The 22,639-nt window shown below is 41.2% G+C and overlaps 2 protein-coding genes across 2 annotated transcripts; one reads left to right on the plus strand and one right to left on the minus strand.

Annotated features, from left to right (window-relative positions):
* Positions 1-8: 8 nt before the first annotated feature.
* LOC311188161 (beta-klotho-like) lies at positions 9-14,792 on the plus strand (the record flags this gene model as incomplete). The annotated part of the gene is made up of 4 exons (XM_084259911.1): positions 9-240; positions 4,714-4,982; positions 12,120-13,263; positions 14,404-14,792. Coding segments are annotated over 4 exons (2,034 nt in total), but the record flags the coding sequence as incomplete, so codon positions are not given.
* Positions 14,793-19,050: 4,258 nt separating this feature from the next.
* On the minus strand, positions 19,051-22,052 carry LOC311188162 (large ribosomal subunit protein uL6; the record flags this gene model as incomplete). The annotated part of the gene is made up of 7 exons (XM_084259912.1): positions 19,051-19,214; positions 19,412-19,526; positions 19,735-19,815; positions 20,286-20,418; positions 21,159-21,254; positions 21,804-21,919; positions 22,007-22,052. The coding sequence occupies 6 exons, from the start codon at positions 22,050-22,052 to the stop codon at positions 19,420-19,422; spliced, it is 579 nt and encodes a 192-aa protein (XP_084116038.1). The 3' UTR covers positions 19,051-19,214; positions 19,412-19,419.
* Between the last annotated feature and the right edge of the window lie 587 nt (positions 22,053-22,639).

Below are 22,639 nucleotides of genomic sequence, written 5' to 3' on the forward strand. Positions count from 1 at the left end.
CAGCAGATTTCTTTGCTTTTTCCTTTGGACCCAACAATTTCAAGCCCAAGAACACCATGACTAAAATGGGGCAGATTGTGTCACTGAATTTAAGAGAAGTGCTGAACTGGATTAAACTGGAATATGGCAACCCCCGAATCTTGATTGCTGAGAATGGCTGGTTCACAGACAGTCATGTGAAAACAGAAGACACCACAGCCATCTATATGATGAAGAATTTCCTCAACCAGGTTCTTCAAGGTTGGTTGCACTTTAACTTGAGGTTTTTTAAGAAGTTTGAATACTTATCCTATTAGATACTTAATGTCACCTTTGAATATAGGCACCCTCACAAATAGTGTGGATTCCATAGCAGACCACCAAAATAGAGTGAATATCACAATAAAACCATAGACATGTACTTTTTGTTTTCCCAGTGTATATGAAAGTCACATTTACACTATACAGTCATATGTCACTTAACGACAGGGATACACTCTGAGAAATACATTGTTAGGTCATTTTGTTGTTAGGCCAGCATCACAGAGTGTACTTACCCAGGCTAGATGATAGAGCCTCATGCACTCATGCACACCTAGGCTATTGGGTAAACTACTGAGACCACAGTCATATACGTGGTCTTCATTGACTGAAATATCATTAAGTGATGCATGACTATACTATAACCCATTAAGTGTGCAATAGCATGTTTTTAAAAACAACATGAATACTTACTTCATTGCTAAAGAATGCTAAGTATCATCTGACTCTTATCAGGTCATAGCATTTTTGCTGGTGGAGGGTCTTGCTGGTTGCTGATTGATCAGGGTTGTGGTTATGAAGGTTGAGGTGGAAATTTCTTAAAATACAACAAGGAATTTTGCCATATCTATCAACTCTTCCATTCACAGAAGATTTATCTGTAGTGTGTACTGTTGTTTAATAGCATTTTATCCACTGTAGAACTTTCAAAACTGGAGCCAATCCTCTTAGACCCTGCTGCTCTTTATCTACTAAGTTTATGTAATATCCTAACATGTTTTGGATGTCTTCACCATGAGTAGATTCCATCTCAAGAATCCACTTTCTTAGTTCATACATAAAAAGAAATTCCTCATCAATTCCAATTTTATCATGAAATGGAAGGAATTCAATCATATCTTCAGAATCCACTTCTAGTTCTCTTGCTATTTTCACCACATCTGCAGTTACTTCCTCCACTAAGTCTTGAGCTACTTTTAAAGTCATCAAGAGGGTTGAAATTAACTTCTTCCAAACCCCTGTTCATGTTGACAGTTCGCTTTCCTCCTATGAGTCAATGCCTGTTCTTAATGGTATTTAACAGGATGAATCAATAAACTTTGCCCAGATTCATCAGAGGCAGTTATAACCTTAAAAAAAAGTATTTCTTGGGCCTCCCTGGTGGCACAAGGGGTTAAGACGCAACCTATGAAGCTACCCCAGCCACTGCAGCACGAGTTTGATCCCTGGCCAGGGATCTACTCACATGGCACAGCAGACCTTTCCTGACACGCCTGCTGCTCCCCTCAGTAGTGTATTTCAGTCAGTCTGCCTGTTCTGTTCCCCACTCTGTCTCTGGTGAATCCTCTCACTCCTACCCCCCCACACACACACCCCTCTGGCCTATACCCCAGTTCTTGAGAGCTTATAAGCCAAGTTTTGACTTCTTATCTTATTTAAATCCTATGTGGTATCTTCTTCAAATGCAATCATGCAATTGAATGCATAACCAAGCTTCAGTCAACAGCAGTCCACATAAACAACAGAGGTCCTAGGTAGAGGCTAGGTTTGTGTAACACACGCTGTGACATTCACAAAATGAAGAAATCATCTAACAACACATTTCTCAGCACACATCCCTGTCATTAAACAATGTGTGACTGTATAAACTGTTTTGTTTACATTGAAAATCTGTTGTTTGGCGTCATCACCTCCATCAATTTCCCTGTTAGATACTTCTGGATAACTTGCCACAGGCATCTGCATCGCCACTTGCTGCTCAACCTTGCACTTTGATGTTATGGAGGTGGCGTCTTTCCTTAACCACACAACTACTTTGCTAGTTTCAAACTTCTGTAGCTTCCTCACCTCTCTTAGCCTGATCAAATTGAAGAGTTCAGGCCTTGCTCTGGGTTTGGCTTTGGGAATGTTGCAACTGGTTGGATCTTTATTGAAATAGTTAAAACTTTCTTTCCTCAGCAATAAAGCTGTTTCCCTTTCTTATCATTTGTGTGCTCACTGGAGTACACTTTTAATTTCCTTCAAGAACTTTCCCTTTAGTTAACTGCTTGGTGCGAGGGGCCCAGCTTTCAGCCTGTCTCAGCTTTTAGCATGCTTTCCACACTAAGCACAATCATTTCAAGCTTTAAAAGTAGGAGGTGTGTGACTCTTCCTTTCACTTAAACACTGAGAGGCCATATTGAATGGCCTCATTTCAATATTGTTGTATCTCGGGGAACCGGGAGGCCTCAAAAAGGGACGGCCTGCTGTGAGCAGTCAGAACATACACAACACTGCAAAGTTTGCTGGCATATCGGGGTGTGGTTTGTGGTGCCCCAAAACAATTACAGCAGTAACATCAAAGATCACTGATCACAGGTGACCATGGCAGATACCACAGTAATGAAAAAGTCTGAAATATTTCGAGAGTTACCAGGTGTGACACAGAACACAAAGTGAGCACAATATGAATACTCATCACAGGATTGCCACAAACTCTCGGTTTGTAAAAAAAAAAAAAAAAGAAAAAAAAGAAAGAAACATTATCTGTGAAGCAGGACAGAGCAGAGCAAAATCAAGAGAGGGATGCCCCTATATGGCTCTTACTTTTGTTGCCTGATGCTGATGAAATTTTTTAATGTTATTCTCATGCCCTTTATAGACTGCAGATGCATCCTTAAAGGGCAACAAGATGGTTTCTGTATGTTAAGAAAATTATACTGCTAAGAGAGGTGTGTCTGAAGTTTTCTAACACCAGTACTTTTAAGATGCTGGAAGCTTTTCCTGAAATTGTGCTCCTTTTACTTTTATTATATGCCTGAAAGATGAAAAAGTTGCAGACAAAGAATGAGTCATGAATGGCAAAGCTGACTTATTTCCATGGCTCCTAGATCTTTCTCCGACCCCTGCTTAGCCCCTCATTCCTCTGCATTACTCAAGTAGTGACATCTACAGGTGGCTGGTTGAAATCATAGAGCAGTAGACAAGCCTGAATTATGATGGCTCTACCCACTATGGAACTGGGCTTTATTTCACTGAAATATAAAGGAAATTTCTATGCATGTTTTAAAACCTTGTAGCTCTTTTAGAAGTCATACGTTTAGGGCCTCCCTGGTGGCACAAGGGGTTAAGTCTCAGCACTATGAAGCTATCCGCAGCCACTGCAGCACGAGTTCGATCCCTGGCCAGGGAGCTGACCCACATGGCACAGCAGACCTCTCCTGTCTCGCCCACTGCTTCCCTCAGCAGTGTATTTCAGTCAGCCTGCCTGTTCTGTTCCCCACTCTCTGGTGAATCCTCTCACCCCCCACACCTTTGGCCTACAACCAGCTCTTATATGCATAAATAAATAAAATAAATATATTTTTTAAAAAGTCTTAAGTCTGAATATGTCAGGTTTTGCAGCATAGAATCCTGGTAGGGGGCTCCTCGAGGAGAGTAAGACCCTGCTGCTTCCCGACCCACCGGAAGGGGCAGCATGAAATGAGTCTCAGTCAGCCATGGCACATACATGCACATGGGGTCTCCAGAGAAGACTCTGCCTCCAGAGCCTAGACCAGACAGCATGCACATGGGCAGAAGTGTCCATTCCCCACTGTACCACCCCACTTCGGGACACTAGCCAGCAAGGAGACCAGAAGCAGGGCCTGCTGAAATGTTTTTGTCTCCATGGAATCTCTTGGCCTGGATATTCCACCCTTTAGGAAAAGACTGTAGGTTATTAAAAATATATATCCAAAATGTAGAAATAAGACATTTCTACAGGAGAAACAAAAACCTTTAAGAAAAATGATTGACGGTTGCTTTGGGAATTTGTCACTTTTATTGCTGCTGTTGACTTGCATATTTCATTTTACCCAATTCCTAAGAGTTACTGAGTCAGTGTTTTCAAGCTAGAAAGGTCCTAAGAGGTCATCTTTCCACAAATAAGGTAACTGAGGTCAAGAAACTTGCCCAATAGCACCCTCCCTGGATTCCTCCAGAGCAGGCCTTCCTGCCTCCTGCCCCTCGGCCCAGTTAATTCTTGTTCTTACATCATGGTGCTTCTTTCTCCTCCTTAGAGCGCCATCCCCTTGTTAGTTCTCAAAGCTGCTTTTTCAGTCCCTGAAGGATAATTTCTTAGAAGATAGTTTGTGCACAAATGGAAACCAACCCAAGCTTGAAATGAGAAATTCTTGGACATAAACAGACATCTGCATTGGTCCCAAAGGGCTGGAAATTACCATGCCCTGTGACACAGATTTACACACTGAGGCTCAGGAATAATTTTAATTTGCTCCTTTATGTCATTCATGGCTGGGGGGTGGGTACTATTTTGCATGAAAATAACTGCTACTTTTCAAGTATAGGCATGAGTTTTCTATTTGATATAATGGGCTTACAGTGTAGGAAGGGGGTTGGTTTCATACTAGGCTGTCCCCTGGCAGGTTGTTTGTGAAATTGTGAAATGAACCAGCGTGTTTAGGCCTCTGCTTTTTTTTTCTTTCTGTGCAGCAATAAGGTTTGATAAAATACAAGTGTTTGGTTACACTGCCTGGTCTCTCCTGGATGGCTTTGAATGGCAGGATGCTTACACCACTCGCCGAGGATTATTTTACGTGAATTTTAATAGTACACAAAAAGAAAGGAAGCCCAAGTCTTCAGCACTTTACTATAAACAGATCATACGAGAGAATGGGTTTACTTTAAAAGAATCCACACCAGATGTGCGGGGTCAGTTTCCCTGCGACTTCTCCTGGGGTGTCACTGAATCAGTCCTTAAGGTAAGTAGCTACTTGCAAATTAACTATAATTTGGACACAAATAATACACAATATTTTATTTTATTTACTCAGTGAGAGCCAGAGATAACTGTCAGACAATATCAAATACTATAAGGTCATTAAAGAGAACTGAAGAAAAGAGGGAAGGAGACAAAGACAAAATAATGTAATAAGTAATGCTTACTGAGACCTTCTCATGTACCAAAACTCATACTCGGTGGTGGAGATGAACACGAAGTCTAGAGAGAACTTACAGGCATTTATATGAAAGGCATTTTTTAGTAGTGTCAAAATTATACGAAAAATATTTTTATAGATTTTTGCTTTGCCAAAAGCAATTTATTAGTGGCCCTTTAAAGTGATTGTTGCTCTTTGATAGATCTGGGTAATCTGCCTTAAGGTCTCTGTTTTCCATGGGGTCTCTCCCCATGACTCATTTCTCACCTTCTCCAGATTTACTCAAATGTCACCTCAATAAGGTTTCGCTCCTTTCCCCAAAAAACATAACTCCAATACCTCTCACCTCCTATTCCTGCTTTATTTTCCTATGGCGCATTCATCCTTAGCTAACATTCTATGTACTTTACAGCTTTTTCTCCCTCCAACTTCACTGAGTTATAATTGACACTCAGTTGTGTCAGTTTAAGGTGTAGGTGGTGATCTGAGTGGTTCTGCCACAGCTAACACCTCCATGTTATCACGTGATTCCCATTTCTTTTTTGTGGTGAGAACATTTAAGACCTACTCTCTTAGCAACTTTCAAGTACAGACGACAGTATTATTAGCTGTAATGTCCATGCTGTGTATTTGAGCCCTGGACTTGTTAATCTCATAACTGGAAGTTTGTACCCTTTAACCGATGTCTCTCTGTTTCAAACTCCACCTCCTGAGTCCTGGTAACTATCTAACACATTTTTCTTATTTATCATCTGTCTTCCCATAATAGAATGTAAACTCTCTCCACATGGAGGTGGAGATGTTTGAGTCTTTGCTGCCTGTGTTTACCCTATTGGAGCAGTGCCAGACACATGGCAGGTGCTCAATCCACAGTGAATGAACAAGCTCAATTTTTAGAGACAGGTGAGACCTTAGAGACCTCCTATCCCAATCCTTCATTTATAGATGAGGAAAGTGAGACATGTCAAGCAATAATTGAGACATAAGTGATTTGTCCAAGGAAACTCAAATAGCTGTAGAGCTGTAACAGCAACCCTCAAGCCCCCAGAAACACAGAGCTCTTTCCAAAATAACATTGATAGTTACATTTGAGTTTTACTATATGCCAAGCATTTAACTGCTGTATGTGTGAGCATCCTCTCTACTGAATCTTAAAACACTTATTTTACAAACAGAAGGAAAGTTAAAAAACCTAGGGCCTCCAGGCCTCCCCTGTTGGACAGTGGTTGAATGCTGGGCTGCAAAGCTGTCCGAAGCCTCTGCAACGCCTGTTTGATCGCACATTATGCGCAGACCTCTCCTGCCACGCCCGCTGCTCCCCTCAGCAGTGTATTTCGTCAGTCTGACTGTTTTGTTCCCCGCTCTGTCTGGTGAATCCTCTCACCCTCCCGTGAATCGGTTCTTGCATAAATAAATAAATAAATAAATAAATCTTAAAAAAAAAACAAAAAACCTGCCCAGGTGGCCCAGATCTGTCCCCATACCATTATGCTGTAACATCTCAAAAGACCACACTCATACCTGCATTCTAGAAGCATAGGGCAACAAGATGTACAAGGGATGGCATCAGAAAAAAAGGGCTCCAACCATAAAAGGGCAAATCTTATAGCTGATGAATCTCCATCCCTGTTGATATTTAAATAAGACATTATTTCTGAAGTATCACCAGTTTATAACACTGCATATGTTTTAGGGGTACAGGTTCACACCTCTTCAAATGTATGTCATCACGCCACACCCACCACCAAATTACCAATATCCATCCTCCACCACAGTCCACTGAACCCCCTCCTCGGTTTGCTCCCACCCTTTCTATCCCGCTGATAACCTCAGTTCTGCAGTTAGAACCCAAGGGTTTGTTTTGGTTTTGTCTGTTCTTTTGCTTTATTTCTTTATAGCCACATATAAGTGATATCATCCAGTATTATCCATATAAGTGATATCATCCATCTGGGTTATTTCAATTAGCATCGCCCCCTCCAGTTCCTTCCATGTTGTCATAAATGGTAAGACTTCTCTTTCAGAGTTGAGGATTAGTCTTAGGAAACAGGGTTTTAAATGAGCAGTATTCTGTTATTAAACAAGGATCGTAGTTGTAAAAGGGAAAAGGAGACAGAGACTAACATAAACACAGGGAATAATTATCTTCACTTGTGTCCCCCTCTATGGAGCCATTACTTACTCAGTTTCTATCTTCCTTTCCACACAGCAGAGGCTGGCCCTCTCTTTCTCACCACTTCAGATGGGTTTTTATATCTCCCCAAATTCTAGACTTAGCAAAGAAAGATTTCAGGAGACAAAAGTTCCTGCTTATCTATCACCCAACCACAAAAATCGCTGCTGCATCTGAAGATAATATACCCGTTCCCACAGCGATTGACCCTCTAAGTGGCTGCTGATCATTTGGTCAGGGGAAAGCAATTCCCCTGATCACCTCAGGCTGGGTTTCATGCTCACACCTGTAGCCCAATAAGGAGTCAATTTATCTTGAATTAAGAGTGAAGATGAATGATTTGCCAAGGAGACTTAGGGTGCTTTTTGAAAAATCATCTATAGGATATACGACTAGATGCTGTGTAGGCAAAAAACTAGATGTCCTTTATGGAGAGACTGACAAGTGAAAGAAATACCATAAAAATATTCCTTCCCCCATACATCCCTATCTTATTCCCCCTCCACCTCTTAGCATACTTTTCACCTCCAGCTTTTTGGTTGAAAAAAATTTTTTTAATTAATTTATATATACATACAAAAACTGGGGTACAGGCCAGAGGTGTGGGGGGTGAGAGGATTCACCAGAGACAAAGTGGGGAACAGAACAGGCAGACTGACTGAAATACACTGCTGAGGGGAGCAGCGGACGAGTCAGGAGAGGTCTGCTGCACCATGTGTGTTGCTCCCTGGCCGGGGATTGAACTTGTACTGCAGTGGCTGCGGAAGGCTTCATAGATTGCGTCCTAACTCCCTGCGCCACCAGAGAAGCCCTATTTGAGAAATTTTAAGCTAGAATAATACATACCAAAGTCCCTCATCAAGTTGGCCAATTGCTTACATGTTGCCACATTCTCTCTCTCTCATGAACCACTGAAAAGTTCGCAGACATCATTACCATTATCCCAAAATATTTCAGCATGTCTCTTAAGAACAAAGACATTTTCCTTTATTGTTATAGTATCATCATCACAGCTAGAAAATTTAATATTGATCCAATATCATCTAACATATAATTCATGTTTAAATTTTCCAAAATGTCCTTCATAGAGTTATCGGTAGCGCAGCAGCTGAGCGCTGGGTTGCGAAGCAGCCCACAGCCTCTGCAGCGCTGGTTCGATCCCTGGCTGCTCCCCAGCCACCAGCGAGGGTCCCACATGGCGCGCAGACCTCTCCTGCCGCCCGCTGCTCCCCTCAGCAGTGTACCTCGGTCCTTCTGCCTGCTCTGCTCCCCGCCCTGGCTCTGGCGAATTCTCCCACCCTCCCGCGCTTCTGACTGTACCCAGTTCTTGTACAAATAAATAAATAAATCTTTAAAAAAAAAAGTATATCAAGAAAACAAGTATACATGTTGGTATCTTTAGCCTCCTTGAATCTTTAGCCTCCTTGAATTCAGAGCAACCACTCCCCACCTCATGGTATTAATATTTTTTTTAATAGTTCAGGTCGTGGCAGCACTCCACTGCCCACCTTTGCCTATGGAGGTGCCTCTTTTCACCAACTCTCTCCCTCTGCAGGGCAGCAGCCTTCCTGCCTGCCCGTGACCTGTCAAGGCCGCCCGCCTGCAACCATGCAGGCCTCTCTTAGCAAACATGTCCCTTCTGGGGCAGCTCTTCTTGCCCGCTTGTGTCAATGCAAGTGTCTTTAACTGTTTTATTCCCTCCCTAATAAACCTGCCCTTTAAATATAAAAAAAAAATAGTTGAGGCCAGTTGATTTTAAAAGTCTCATGTTAATGGATTTCTCTATTAAATTCAGTTCACTATTGGGGGACTCCCTGGTGGCACAAGGGGTTGGGACACAATCTACGAAGCTATCAGCAGCCACTGCAGCACACATTCGATTCCCGGCCAGGGAGGAGACCCACATAGCGCAGCAGACCTCTCCTGCCTCGCCCGCTGCTCCCCTCAGCAGTGTTATTTCAGTCAATCTGCCTGTTCTGTTCCTCACTCTGTCTCTGGTGAATCCTCTCACCCCCCACATCGCTGGCCTGTATCCCAGTTCTTGTATGCATAAATAAATAAATCTTTTTAAAAATTCAGTTCACTACTTCTGGAGTGAATACTACACAGATGCTGTTATGTTTCCTAATACATCACATCAGCGCTACATGATATCAGTGTTTTGTTACTGAAGACATTAGTATATTGAGGTAGTGTTCACCAGACTCTAGGTTAAGGTGGCATTTCCTGAACCTCTTAAATGAAAGGTTATTTTCCTATTTGTCATTAAGAAGTAATTTGATGGGCCTCCCCAGTGGCACAGCGGCTGAGCGCTGGGTTGCAAAGCTGCCCGCAGCCTCTGCAGCGCCAGTTCGATCTCCAGCTGCTCCCCGGCCACCGGAGGAGGGTCCCACATGGCGCGCAGACTTCTCCTGCCACCTGCTGCTCCCCTCAGCAGTGTACTTCAGTCTGCCTGCTCTGCTCCTAGCTCTGGTTCTGGTGAATTCTCTCACCCTCCTGCGCTTCTGACTGTACCCAGTGCTTGTATAAATAAATAAAAATAAATGTTTAAAAAAAAAAAAGAAGTAATTTGATGATATGAAACCATATATGTAGCCTGTTCCCCAACATTTCACTCAGTGGTCTTAAACATTAATTCATGAAGCTTGCCTGAATTACTTTTGTACAGTGCAAAAATGGTGAAATTCTGATTAGTCCTGTATTTATTAGGTGGACTCTTCAGTTCAGTGTGCTGTAATTCATTATTGTCAGTCTCATTAGTCCTCTATGCTCAAATTATCTCAAATCTGGCCAATGGGACCCCTTTAAGTGGCTCCTGTACCTTTTTGACAATTCTTTCACTGTTTAAGCACTTCCTTATTTTTCTAGCACAGGATGTACCAGCATCACCTCATTTTCCTGCTCCAGATCTGGAAAAAGTCATTTTTCCAAGAAATCCAGGTTCCTTTCAGTGGGGAATAGAAGTTTAGAATGAAACTCCCTGAGCTAGGGTTGAGATCTTTAACTAGACCTATTAACCACTTGCAATCTGAGTAATGCTTTCCAGAGATTTTTAGATTTTCATTTGATCTGGCTTTGCCTTATTATTATAACTAAGATTGCCTTCACACCCTTTCAAAACTATGATGCTATGAGGTTTCAAACCACTAAAACTGGCAATCTAAACTAGGAAGATTTTAATTATATGCAGATTAACTTCATGTTCACATGATCAGTATTTCCACCATTTAGTGTTCTAGACAACTGGTTAGCAGATGGTAAGTGGGCAGTAAAATGGTTTTGTAGTTATACTATGAAAATTACACATGAGAAAACAATTAGAAGGAAAATATTTACCAAAGGTTAATTGTCACTTTTTCCAGGTGCATTTAAATTCATTCATTGGAAAAAAAAGTACATAAAACAAGTATAGAACTTTTACTTTTCTGACAATCTCAAATTCAGAAGTGTTTTCCTTAAGTCCTTTTCTTTAATTTTAGTAAGACGTTAGCTTTAGTTTAGACTCAAGAGCCTAGCAAGCAATTACTGCCACCAGAGAAAATTAAAGCAGGTCCTGTCTGGTTTATATTTATAGAGTGCTCTAGAGTTGACAGAGCACTTGGTGATGCCTCAGAGCACACCTGTGAGGTAGATGCAATTGCTCCATCACTAGTTGCCAAGCATGGCTTTAAAGGGAAAGAACTAGGAGCCCAGGGTCATCTCCTTGGTGGAGGGACAGGGAATGAGACATTGCCAGATCCAGGGGTCAATTTAGGAGTTTACTGTCCTTTCTAATCATAACTCAAGTACCTCGTGCAAAGAAAAGCATTCAGTATTCTGTTGAGTGAATATATTCTCACTGGCGCAGGATGGGCAAGACCATAATGATGCAAATATGTCACCACTTTCAAACAGGAGGCATTTTTATAGTTTTATTCTGCAAATACAAGGGGTTATACCCTATCCCAGCCCATTGGTCTTTTGGGAACTACAGCCAGGGTCAACAACCTGCCTCCTCTAACCCCAAATGCTGATCTCAGTGAAATTGTCTACTATTGGGATTTTAACTTTGCCTTCAATTAATGGCAGGGTTTGTTTTATTTTTTTCTTAAAAGATTTATTTTATTTATTTATACAAGAATGGGGTACAGGCCAGATTCGCGGGAGGGTGAGAGGATTCACCAGAGACAGAGCAGGGAACAGAACAGGCAGACTGACAAAACACACTGCTGAGGGGAGCAGCAGGTGTGACAGGTCTGCCGTGACGTGTGGTACCCTCGCTGGCCAGCCGGGATCGAACCAGCACTGCAAAGGCTGCGGACAGCTTCACAGCGCTGCGCTCAACCACCTGTGCCACCAGGGGAGGCCCAAATGGCAAGGTTTGGGGGTGTGTGTGATTCCTTTTAACTGAGGGCACCAAGCTGATTTCATGAGGAATTGTAACAATCATGTGAGACTCTACTTTATAACCTAGGGTCTTACGACAGTAGAACTGCAAACAGCTTCTCAGTATTTTATGAGAAACAGCTTGCTTTCCAAGTCAAGCCTTGGGTGTGGTTCCTTCCCTGTTTTCTGATCTCCCTGGGAGATTTCAAGGTCTGGAAGGGAGACTAATCCATCAGGTCTTTTGTCTGACATCACCAGGAGAACAGCAGTAACACACAGGTCATCATGAAGGGCTTATGCATCATTTACTTTCTCTGCTGTCAGTGATAGGCAAAGTAAGATCAGGTCCTTCTTCTCAGACTAGGACGCTAACAGCCTGTCTGCTGGGGTGAGCTTTACCTAAATATGCTTGTTTTTCACAGCCCGAGTCGGTGGCTTTCTCCTCACAGTTCAATGATCCTCACCTGTATGTATGGAATGTGACCGGCAACAGACTGTTGCACCGAGTGGATGGAGTGAGGCTGAAAACGCGGCCAGCTCAATGTACAGATATTGTCAGCATCAAAAGACAACTTGAGATGTTGGCAAGGATGAAAGTCACCCACTACCGGTTTGCTCTGGACTGGTCCTCAATCCTTCCCACTGGTAACCTGTCCACGATTAACCGACAAGCTCTGAGGTACTACAGGTGTGTGGTCAGCGAAGGGCTGAAGCTCAACATCTCCCCCATGGTCACTTTGTACTACCCCACCCACTCCCACCTGGGCCTCCCCTTGCCACTGCTGCACAGTGGCGGGTGGCTGAGCTCATCCACGGTGAGGGCCTTCCAGGACTATGCCCGGCTGTGCTTCCAGGAGCTGGGGGACCTGGTGAAGCTCTGGATCACCATCAATGAGCCTAACCGGCTGAGTGACATCTACAGCCACACTAGTAACGACACCTACAGGGCAGCCCACAACCTGCTGATCGCCCATGCCCTGGTCTGGCACCTGTATGACCGGCAGTACCGGCCGGCGCAGCGCGGGGCCCTGTCTCTGTCTCTGCACTCGGACTGGGCGGAACCCGCCAACCCCTACGCGGACTCGCACTGGAAGGCAGCAGAGCGGTTCCTGCAGTTCGAGATCGCCTGGTTCGCAGATCCGCTCTTCAAGACCGGCGACTACCCATTGGCCATGAGGGAGTACATCGCCTTCAAGAACAGGCAAGGGCTGTCGCGCTCCACACTGCCTCACTTCACCGAGGAGGAAAGGCGGCTGGTCAAGGGCGCCGCGGACTTCTGCGCGCTTAACCACTTCACCACCAGGTTCGTGATGCACGCGAGCCAGAACGGCAGCAGCTACGACTCGGACAGAGACGTCCAGTTTCTGCAGGACATCACCTGCCTGAGCTCCCCCACCCGCTTGGCCGTGATACCCTGGGGGGAGCGGAAGGTGTTGAGGTGGATCCAGAAGAACTATGGCCACGTGGATGTTTACATCACGGCCAACGGCATCGATGACCAGTCCCTGGAAAACGATGAACTCCGAAAATATTACTTAGAGAAATATATTCAGGAAGCCTTGAAAGGTGAGGTTCTGAGACCATTTCAAACACAATAAAGCACGGCAGTCTCAGGGAATGAGAACAAAAGAATGAGGGGAGAGGACTCGTTAGTAACACCGTCAGCTCATTACAGAGTTTGGTGAATATATAGAATGTGTATTTTTAAAAATCACCTGAAATTTCACTCCCCAAACAATACCACTGATATTTGGATTACTTAGTGTGCCTGCTAGTTTTAATGCAGTTGAACTTATAATTCAATTGATCCAACTTTTTTCCAATATCACATTATAAGTAAGTTCCATATCAAAGTACTTAGTAAACATTATTATAATAGTTGCTTAATAACTCATCATGTGCACACATCTTAGGTATTTAATCACTAGTGTTGGATGAGGTTGTCTTGAACTTTTTTTTTAAAGATTGATTAATTGGTTTGTTTATTTATTTATTTATACACGCACTGGGTACAGTCAGAAGCGCGGGAGGGTGAGAGAATTCACCAGAGCCAGAGCAGGGAGCAGAGCAGGCAGAAGGACCATAGTACACTGCTGAGGGGAGCAGCGGGTGGCAGGAGAGGTCTGCGCGCCATGTGTTACCCTCCTCCGGTGGTCGGGGAGCAGCCGGGGATCGAACCGGCGCTAGAGGCTGCAGGCAGCTTCGCAACCCAGCGCTCAACCTCTGTGCCACCGGGGAGGCCCTGTCTTGAACTTTTCAAAAAAGATTTAATTTTTGCATAGAACGGGAGTGCAGGTGAAAGGTGGGGGAGGGGGAGGAGCAGAACAGGCATTTCTACTGAAATACACTGCTGAGGGGAGCAGTGGGTGAAACAAGGGAGGTCTGCTGTGCCATGTGGGTCACCTCCCTGGCCAGGGATCAAACTCAGGCCTTTAGAGTGGCCCTTCTAGGTGGTAGCGCTGAGACTTAACCCCTGGGCCACTGGGGAGGCCCCTATTTTGAACTTTATTAATTAAAAAAAGTTCTATTTGCCTATAAATCTTTGATTTCTGATTATCTCCTTAGGATGGGTTGCCTAGTTTGGAATTACTGGGTTGTTATAAACAGTAATATTTGAAAGTACTTATACTCTTCCCAGCATTGGCCATTATCATTTTTTTGTCTTTATAGTCCATGTGATTAATGTTCATTTGTTATTTTTTTCAGCATACCTGATTGATAACATCAAAGTCAAAGGCTATTATACATTCAAACTAACTGAAGGAAAATCTAAATCGCGATTTGGATTCTTCACATCTGATTTCAAAGCTAAATCCTCTATACAGTTTTACAACAAACTCATCAGCAACAATGGCTTTCCTTCTGAGAACAGTAGTTCTAGATGCAATCAGAATCAAAGAAACACAGAGTGTGCTGTTTGCTTATTTCTTATGCAGAAGAAACCACTGATATTCTTTGGTTGTTGTTTCTTCTCTACTCTAGCTCTACTTTTATCAATTACCATTTTTCATAAGCGAAAGAGAAGAAAATTTTGGAAAGCAAAGAACTTACAGCACATACCATTAAGAAAAGGTCAGAAGAGAGTTCTTAGCTAAACTGATTGTGTTTCTGTCTGTATGACAGACATTTAAAAAATTCACTCCAGTTCTACATACTGGCAACTTAACAGAGGCTACACCTACAATATACAATTTGAAATATTCATGGTAAACAAGGTAATGACAATCCATGTCTGTTATATGGTTCAAATGAATTTTCACTTAGATGTTGATTATCAGTGAATTTCATTGATGATCAAGGCTTTACAGTGTAAGCTTTAAGGACTATCTACTGTATTGCTTCATTAAGTTTAAAGTGTTTACTATTCTCTAGCTTTCTTTATAAATACGATAGCTCCGTACAATAATAAAATTATTTTGAAAAAGTATACTTTGCTGGCGACTATTAACAGAGATTTAAAACTTAACACTGGATCATCAGTGACGGTCACTTTTAACAAAGTGCATTCCCTTGTGGTTAGGGTGGTTCTCAAAAGGGAATTAAAAACAATAGGGTAAATAGTGCTTTATCTATAGCCAGTTACAGCAGACTCTTAAGCACAACAATCCTAATTTTACTCAATAGAATAAAAATATATCATTTATGTGACCTCAAATTTTGTGAGGTCTCTCCTTTAATCAGATCTAGTTTTTAAAAAATATCTTCTGAAACTCATTTCATGGAAAGACTACAGGATTAAGAAGAGTAAGATCCAATTGCTTTTGAAGACGGGGAAGTCGCCCAGGCTCACTGCAGCAATTACCCCTTTAGACAAATTAATATTCTTCCTCACTTGATTTTTATGGTGATAAACAAGATCAGTGTACTTAAGACAAACATTCTAGAAAGATAGTTTTGTTAAAGGATAATAGTCTATAAAACTTTCTCCCCTGAATTTCACCATTCTGACAAAATACACATACAGGGACCAGAGTGTAAAATGCAGTCCTATCTAGATCTAGTAACTGACTCTGCATGTGATTCAGCATGGTGGTCTAAGAAGTTGAAACTGTTACATTGCACCTTTTGAAACTAGAATTCTTAAATCTTAATTTGGAGAAAGTTGGACTTCCTCCCCGCCCCCACCCCCCCAAATTTCTCGAACTCTACTTTTGCTCAGTATATTGAAAACCTAAATGTATACCCTTTCTTTAGGTTAACATCTAAATTTTAACTATCCACGTAGTTAAGTACAATCTATATATCCCAGGTATTCAAACTTTAAGATTTAAAGTCCTTTAAGGACCTTAGTAGAAAACTACCCTCTATTAAGGCCCTTTTGTTTTATGGGTCCACCTATGTCAAAGCCAAATTTTGTACTTAAGATTCTAATTGACAATGAATAGATTCTGACAATGAATAGTAGTGTTCCCAAATATACTACAAAGATAACACAACTGGTTAATTCAAGTAAATGCAAGTGATATGAAACCAACTTGCTATTTGGTGGCCAAATTCAAACAGTAAAATTTGCCTTAAGTTTCTTGTCTGTTTTCCGTGTCCACCTGGTATCTACTCCCCAAACTTGGCTGTTTTTGCTGTGCTCTGTAAGTAGCTTTTTGTATTTTTTGAGACCTCAGTAGACCTGTGGCTATACAAAATTACAATAACTGGCTAATTTTTTCATTTAAAAAAAATTGCCATTAGGCATTTTCCCCTCATTGTGCCAAAGGTTCACTCCAGTGATTATTCTTATGGGAACTATCAGTTGGGCAATTTATCAAATTAACCCAGCATCTAAGATCTTGGGAAAGTATGTATCCGATAAGGATTTGGAATTAAATTTAGGCATTGCTCTGATTATCTTGCACTCGTAGTTTACAAGTTCATTAACCTTCACTATTTTTGTCTTCACTTTTTGAGATTAAGCTTTTAATCTTCCAACATGTTGCCTTGCCAAAAGCTCCCCCAAATAGTAGTTCATGCTTTAATGGTCCTTCTGTCACTCAGAAATTACTAGTTTTTAAGCTATCACCATACAAGAATCCCTAGGCAAACTTAATTTGGTTCACGATTACACTAATATTAAGGTTTATGCTAAATTCATTTAAAAATCTAAAAGGTCAATTAGAAACTTGATCATTCTTGATGAGCAAATGGAAGAAACCTTTAGAATTTAAGCTTTTCTGAAACTTGCTGGTAAAAAAAAATCTATGACAGAATTTAACTTGTGTTACAACTCATGTATTGTTACATTGTGCTTTCTATAGAAGCTTGTCTTTCACTAAGTTGATATACACAGAAATGCCACAACTATGGTATTTAGTCTTGAAAATCAGATCAGTACAGTCAATAAGTGTTTAATTCTTAATGTAATTTATTCCAAATAAACTTGTTTTACGCTGATTATTTAGATATAACCAACAATCTGGTCAAATGTGAATGGGTTTGTTGTTTTAACTGCTTTCTAACCCAACACTGCCCTGCCCCATCTTCCCAAGTGGTCCACCAACTAGGGTAACTTAGTTCTGAATATTTTCTTGTCCAAAAACATGGACACCTACCTATACCTGAGATTTGGGAAAATCAGTTTTTATCCACAGCATTCAAAAGACATAGACATCTCTTCTGGGAAGAACTAGACTACTATCGTTTACGTTAGTGATTTCCATTTAATAACTACTTAGCCACAACAAACCTCTCACGGTTATCATGTAGTCTCACTCAGCACACCTATCTACTTCAATCCTGGAGAATTTTATCGATGCCCACAGCTGCAACGACTTACTTACTTACAACTAACACCTCTAATAATACCATTTGGAAATGACCCCCCCACTCAGATTTTTTTGCAATTGTCGATACCTTCAAAAACATCTCTACCCCCTTTCCAGTCCCAATGCTATTATCGCCCGAGTCTTTTATAACAAATCTACAGTGCTCTGGATGTCATTCACTAAGCAAATAATTGTGCATGTTCCAGGTACTTAGAATACCCAGTATGAAAAGAAGTATCTCATGCTCACTATGGTTATATTCTTACAGGATTTTTAAAAAGCATACAAACCACAAAAATGCCATTACAAAGGCTAAGTACAAAAACAAGTGGAGTAGGTTACATACACGGGGGGCAGGGGGGTGAGTAGCACAGTACAGTGGTGGCTGAGGAGGCGCTTACTTAAAAATCGCAACAGACTTGAGGATGCCTCTCTAAAAGGAAAACACAACTTAAATAGATTAAAGGATATAAGGTGAACATGAAGGTCAGTTCGGCTGTGGCCTACTCAGAAAGGTTAAGAGGGAGGGCAGTCTGAAAAAAGCATTCTGGTGGTTGCCTAAAACTTTGGGGGGAGAAACGAAGTGAGTAAGTTAGGTCTAATCCAGGAGAAAAAGGATTTTGTCTCATTTCCATAGCATGAAAACCCTCTAAACTTTAAGTAGCAACAGTATGACTTCCCACTGATGGTTAGCTTCAACAAGTCCTATTTCACCAAAACCCTACCCATGCCTGCCCCAACACTATCTACTTCAAAGCAATTCCTATTGGCATTCACATTTCTTAAAAGTTGTAACTGAGCTAAGACCTAGTTTGCAGCAACAGTCAAACGCATCCGGACCCAATTATGGTGCTTCTCAGGAAAATCAGCCACAAACCAAAAATACGTCCTCCTTCTGTAACAAAACCAAGATGAAGCAACAAGCTGTGGGGACCTGGCACCGTGGTTTCTGCATGAAAGGTAGTGGGTGCCTTTATTTACAAAATCACCACTACCACAGTGGTCATCAAAACATTGAAGAAATTGAAAGACCAGGCGCTCCACAATTTTTAAACACTACCGTGTTTAATTTACATATAAAAAATTTAACCATTTTCAAACCAAAGATTAACTCTTTAATATAGAAAAACCCCATTTATTTGGCTTAAGATCTCACTAAAGCATACATGTTCCAAGTGATTGTTATCTATTTTTCTTAATTTAAAATTATGAGGGCTTAGGATGCTGAAATAAATGCCTACAGCAAATCAAAGATTTAAGACTGAGAGGATCCTGGAGCACTGAAACCATGTTTATCATAAACTCAATATTCTAACACTTACAAAACCTCTTTGTTCTATTTCTCAGTTGCCTTTTCACAAAAAGTTACTGGTATAGACAAGTGAATGACATATACTTGCCTCACAACATTCAATTTTAGATCACTACAAAATTTCTTATTTTCTATATCCAATTAACAATTTCAAGTCATCTGACACTGTTACTATATTCCTCTTGCCTGTAACACCCTTGATATTCCTTTGGAAATCAGATTCAAGCCTTTTCTCTGTAAAGTCCTTCAGTAAAACTGTTTGTTACTTTTCTTAGCACACTAGAACTGACTTGAACTGTTTATTTGCTTAAAAGTTTGAAAGGATAATCAGCTTAAGGAAAAAAAAAAAAGTCCCAAATCAATGACGACTTTTATTATTGCATCTTAAAGATGTATCACAAATAGGTCTAAGAAATCATCCATTATCTTGCTGCTCTGTAGCTGGACAACTGTAAAAAAGGGAAAAAAGAAAAAAAAAAAGGTAAATCTCCAGCACCCTTGACCAGAAAAATTTAATTCTATGTAATCTGAAACATAATACATTCCAGAATGCAATTCTCCATTCTATGCCATCACAACTCCTACGTGTTTCTTTAAAGGACCCCAACTAAAACAGTAATAAAAACCAGACACTACAAGAACTTACCTTAAATCTTACTCATCAGCTTGCTGAACTGTTCCCTTTTCAGAAACATAGATACCATCCAAAAATTTCCTGATATCCTTGTTTTTAACTGTCGTGGCTTGCTGAATCAAAGCAGCTAGTAAGAGTGAAAAACGCAATTACTTTACCAGCCAAACCCATTTTTAAAACAGTAGTTTATTACATTATACTTAAAGCCTGAAAAGAGATTTGGAATAATTTTAAATTTAATTTAACAATTAAAATTAATTTAACAATTTAACAATTTAAATTTAACAATTAAATTTAGCAAAATGTTACAGGCATAGATAAGTAAATATACAAACCTGAATTTGATACAAGTTCAATGTCGTTTCCTTCAAGAATCAACTCATCTTTCTGGGCTTGAGATACTGAACAAGCAACACCTAAAAGGGGAGCATGTATTTGCATAGTGTCAATATGAAATAATTTTTAAGTATTTCAATTAAAATTCCACACATCAAATGAACTAGCTCTTAATATTTTGATTTTACAGAGTATGACTTATCTGGGCCAACATCTTGTTTTTCTATTTGAATGACTGTCCCAAAATGGTTACAGATTTTCAGTGATTCAATTAAAGAGTATGAGAGAACACAGTCTTCAGCTACTTAATCAACTGTACCAAGCTTGGTCTGCCTAATCTCATCTAAAGCATACATACTTGCTTCCCCGAAGTTTACTTTTATACGAGAGTCCTCATGTCACTAATCACACCTAATGTCTGTAAAGCCATTAAGCTGGTACCAAAATCCCTTCTTCACACTCTACCCCCAATAAGTTAATCTGGTTTTACTTAAAGCTGATCCAAAATACTGGCTCATATTTGGAACCAAATATGAAGGTATATACATACCTTGTCTCATCCGAACCCTGCGAATGTATTTTTCACCCAAGAAATTTCGGATTTCAACAAGAGACCCATTCTCCTGAATAACAACGTTGATAGGGAAGTGAGCATACACAGACCTCATCTTGTAACGGAAGCCCTGTTGAGCAAACAAATAATTAGGAACGCTGAAATTGAAAGACAAGAAATCCAGCTTTAAATATTGTGATATGCTTACATTATAATTTAAAACTGACATTCCTTACATAGAACTGTCTGGGTTTTAAACAAACGTCACCTGTACCAAGCCTTACAAAAAATTTTATATGCATTCCTGTCTCCTTTGCCAGATGGTAAAGGTCCTTAAGGAGCTATTTACTGCCTCCTATGCCACACAGTTAACAATGCTAACTTATTTTACTGAGAATCCAAAGCCATTTATCTTTAACATTAGACCAATGTTAACTGAATTACTAAGGTGTATTAGAAGGCAAGATTTGAAGATGTCAAAACAGCATCCCCTGCCTTCAAGGAACTTCGCCTGGGAGCAAAGGTCCACATGGAAATATAACTGAGTAGGTTTATAAGGGAGTTAAGTACAGAGTGCTATAATCAGGAGGACTCTGGAAAAGACTTGAGTTTTAACACATTTTAGCAAAAGTAACGTCAAATTTATCTTAAAGGCCTTGTGGAAGAGGGCGGTGGAAGTTTGGAAAGAGAATTAGTGACATCAAATATGCTTTCCAGAGAAATGGACAGAAGCTCAGAACCTCCCCAAAACATTTTCTAGAGCTTACTTGCCTAAATTACACTCACAACTTATTTATACAAGTTGTGTTTAAGTGTAGAACACCTGAAACCCCCGCTTCCAAAACAAAGTGTTCTGCCCATTCTGCTTACCAGTGTAACACCCTTGATCATGTTCTGTACATGACTACAGATAGTGCGAACAGTAGCCAGTTCCTTTCTATTTCCCCACCATTTGTCAACCCGGAGCTGTAACAGAACAAAAAATGATTTTTTTTTTTTTTTTGCAAAAAGTCAGTCTTGGAACATACAGTCCACTTACTCATAAAGTACTCTAGATAGAAGAATTAACCGTGAATAAGTACATAATATTCAACTGGGAAAATGCATCCAATATATAAAGCCCTCAACAGCTGACATTTTTTAAAAAATATACATCGCAAATGAAGTTTTACAGACAAATGACAACTCAGGAACACCAATTTCTGTACAAGCTGCAGCAAACTTGATTTCTGGAAAACCCAAATTACCAGGCTTAAAAGAACTACTTTCAGTTCCCAAGACTCTTACAAAACAATTATGAGAAAAATCTCGCCACTAATGACTTCTAGTACTGAACTGAATTTATAATCCAGTCTATTTAGAATATGGCTTTCCGACTCCACTGAAGGATCACCACCAAATCCAGTCACAATTTTGGGCATCAGATTTAATGACAAAACATGGAAACTCAATTCTGTATCTTTCAAGGCAACCAAATTTGGTGCGATCAGACCACTACCCTCCCAACTCACTCACCCTCTTCTTTTTCTTCCCAAGCAAACTGAGTTCGACATTGATGTGATTGAAGTCCCTCCGCAGGGTGCCTCTGGGGCCCTTCACAATAACAGTGCGACCCTTCAGGGATATGTCAACTAGGAAAAAAACGTATCTGTGAGGCCTTCGAACGAGGTATAACTTAGTGAAAATGCAAACACCATGCAAACATCCATGTCTCTTACCATTTTCTGGAATGTCGACAGTCTGGTTGCTGAGAATGGTCTTCATTCTGAAACACAAACACTTGGGATAAGAAGGCCAGCGCAGGACCTGTTTCCGACCAAACTACCCTACACTGAGCTCCGCTCCTACCGGAGACCGGCAGGGAGCCATCCCGGGGAGAATACCGAAGGACTAACACGGAGAACGGCCCTAAATGTGTCCTGGCCTGGGAGGCCCACTTGGCCAACTGCCTCTCAGCCCAGGCTGGGAGTTCTATCAGGACGGCGCCATCGCGGCAAGGCTAAGGGCGGGAGGCCTACAAGCTCAGAACAGCGCTCAAATCCCAGCGCTGCCATATCCACACGGCAGGGAGACAACAGGTGTAAGTGCTTCGAGCGACAAAACCGCGCCGCTGGCTTCCCCAGAGCCGATGGCTTCAGATTCAAAGAGCCCACCGTGACCAACAACCCCTCACCTCGCAGTAGATGCGGCAAAGAGAGAGCGTCTTTCGTCATTACGTTCTTGTAGGCCGTAAGGAACTTGCGTAGTGCGTCATGAGCGCGCGACGCCAGTAGGCCAAAGCAGCCAATTGCGGAGCAGTTCAGGTTCTTTATATTTGTGGTGGCGCAGGATTTCCGTCACAAGCCGAGCGA

The sequence above is a fragment of the Talpa europaea genome (assembly GCF_964194135.1).
Source record: "Talpa europaea genome assembly, contig: HAP1_SCAFFOLD_421, whole genome shotgun sequence".
Classification (NCBI taxonomy): Eukaryota; Metazoa; Chordata; class Mammalia; order Eulipotyphla; family Talpidae; genus Talpa; species Talpa europaea.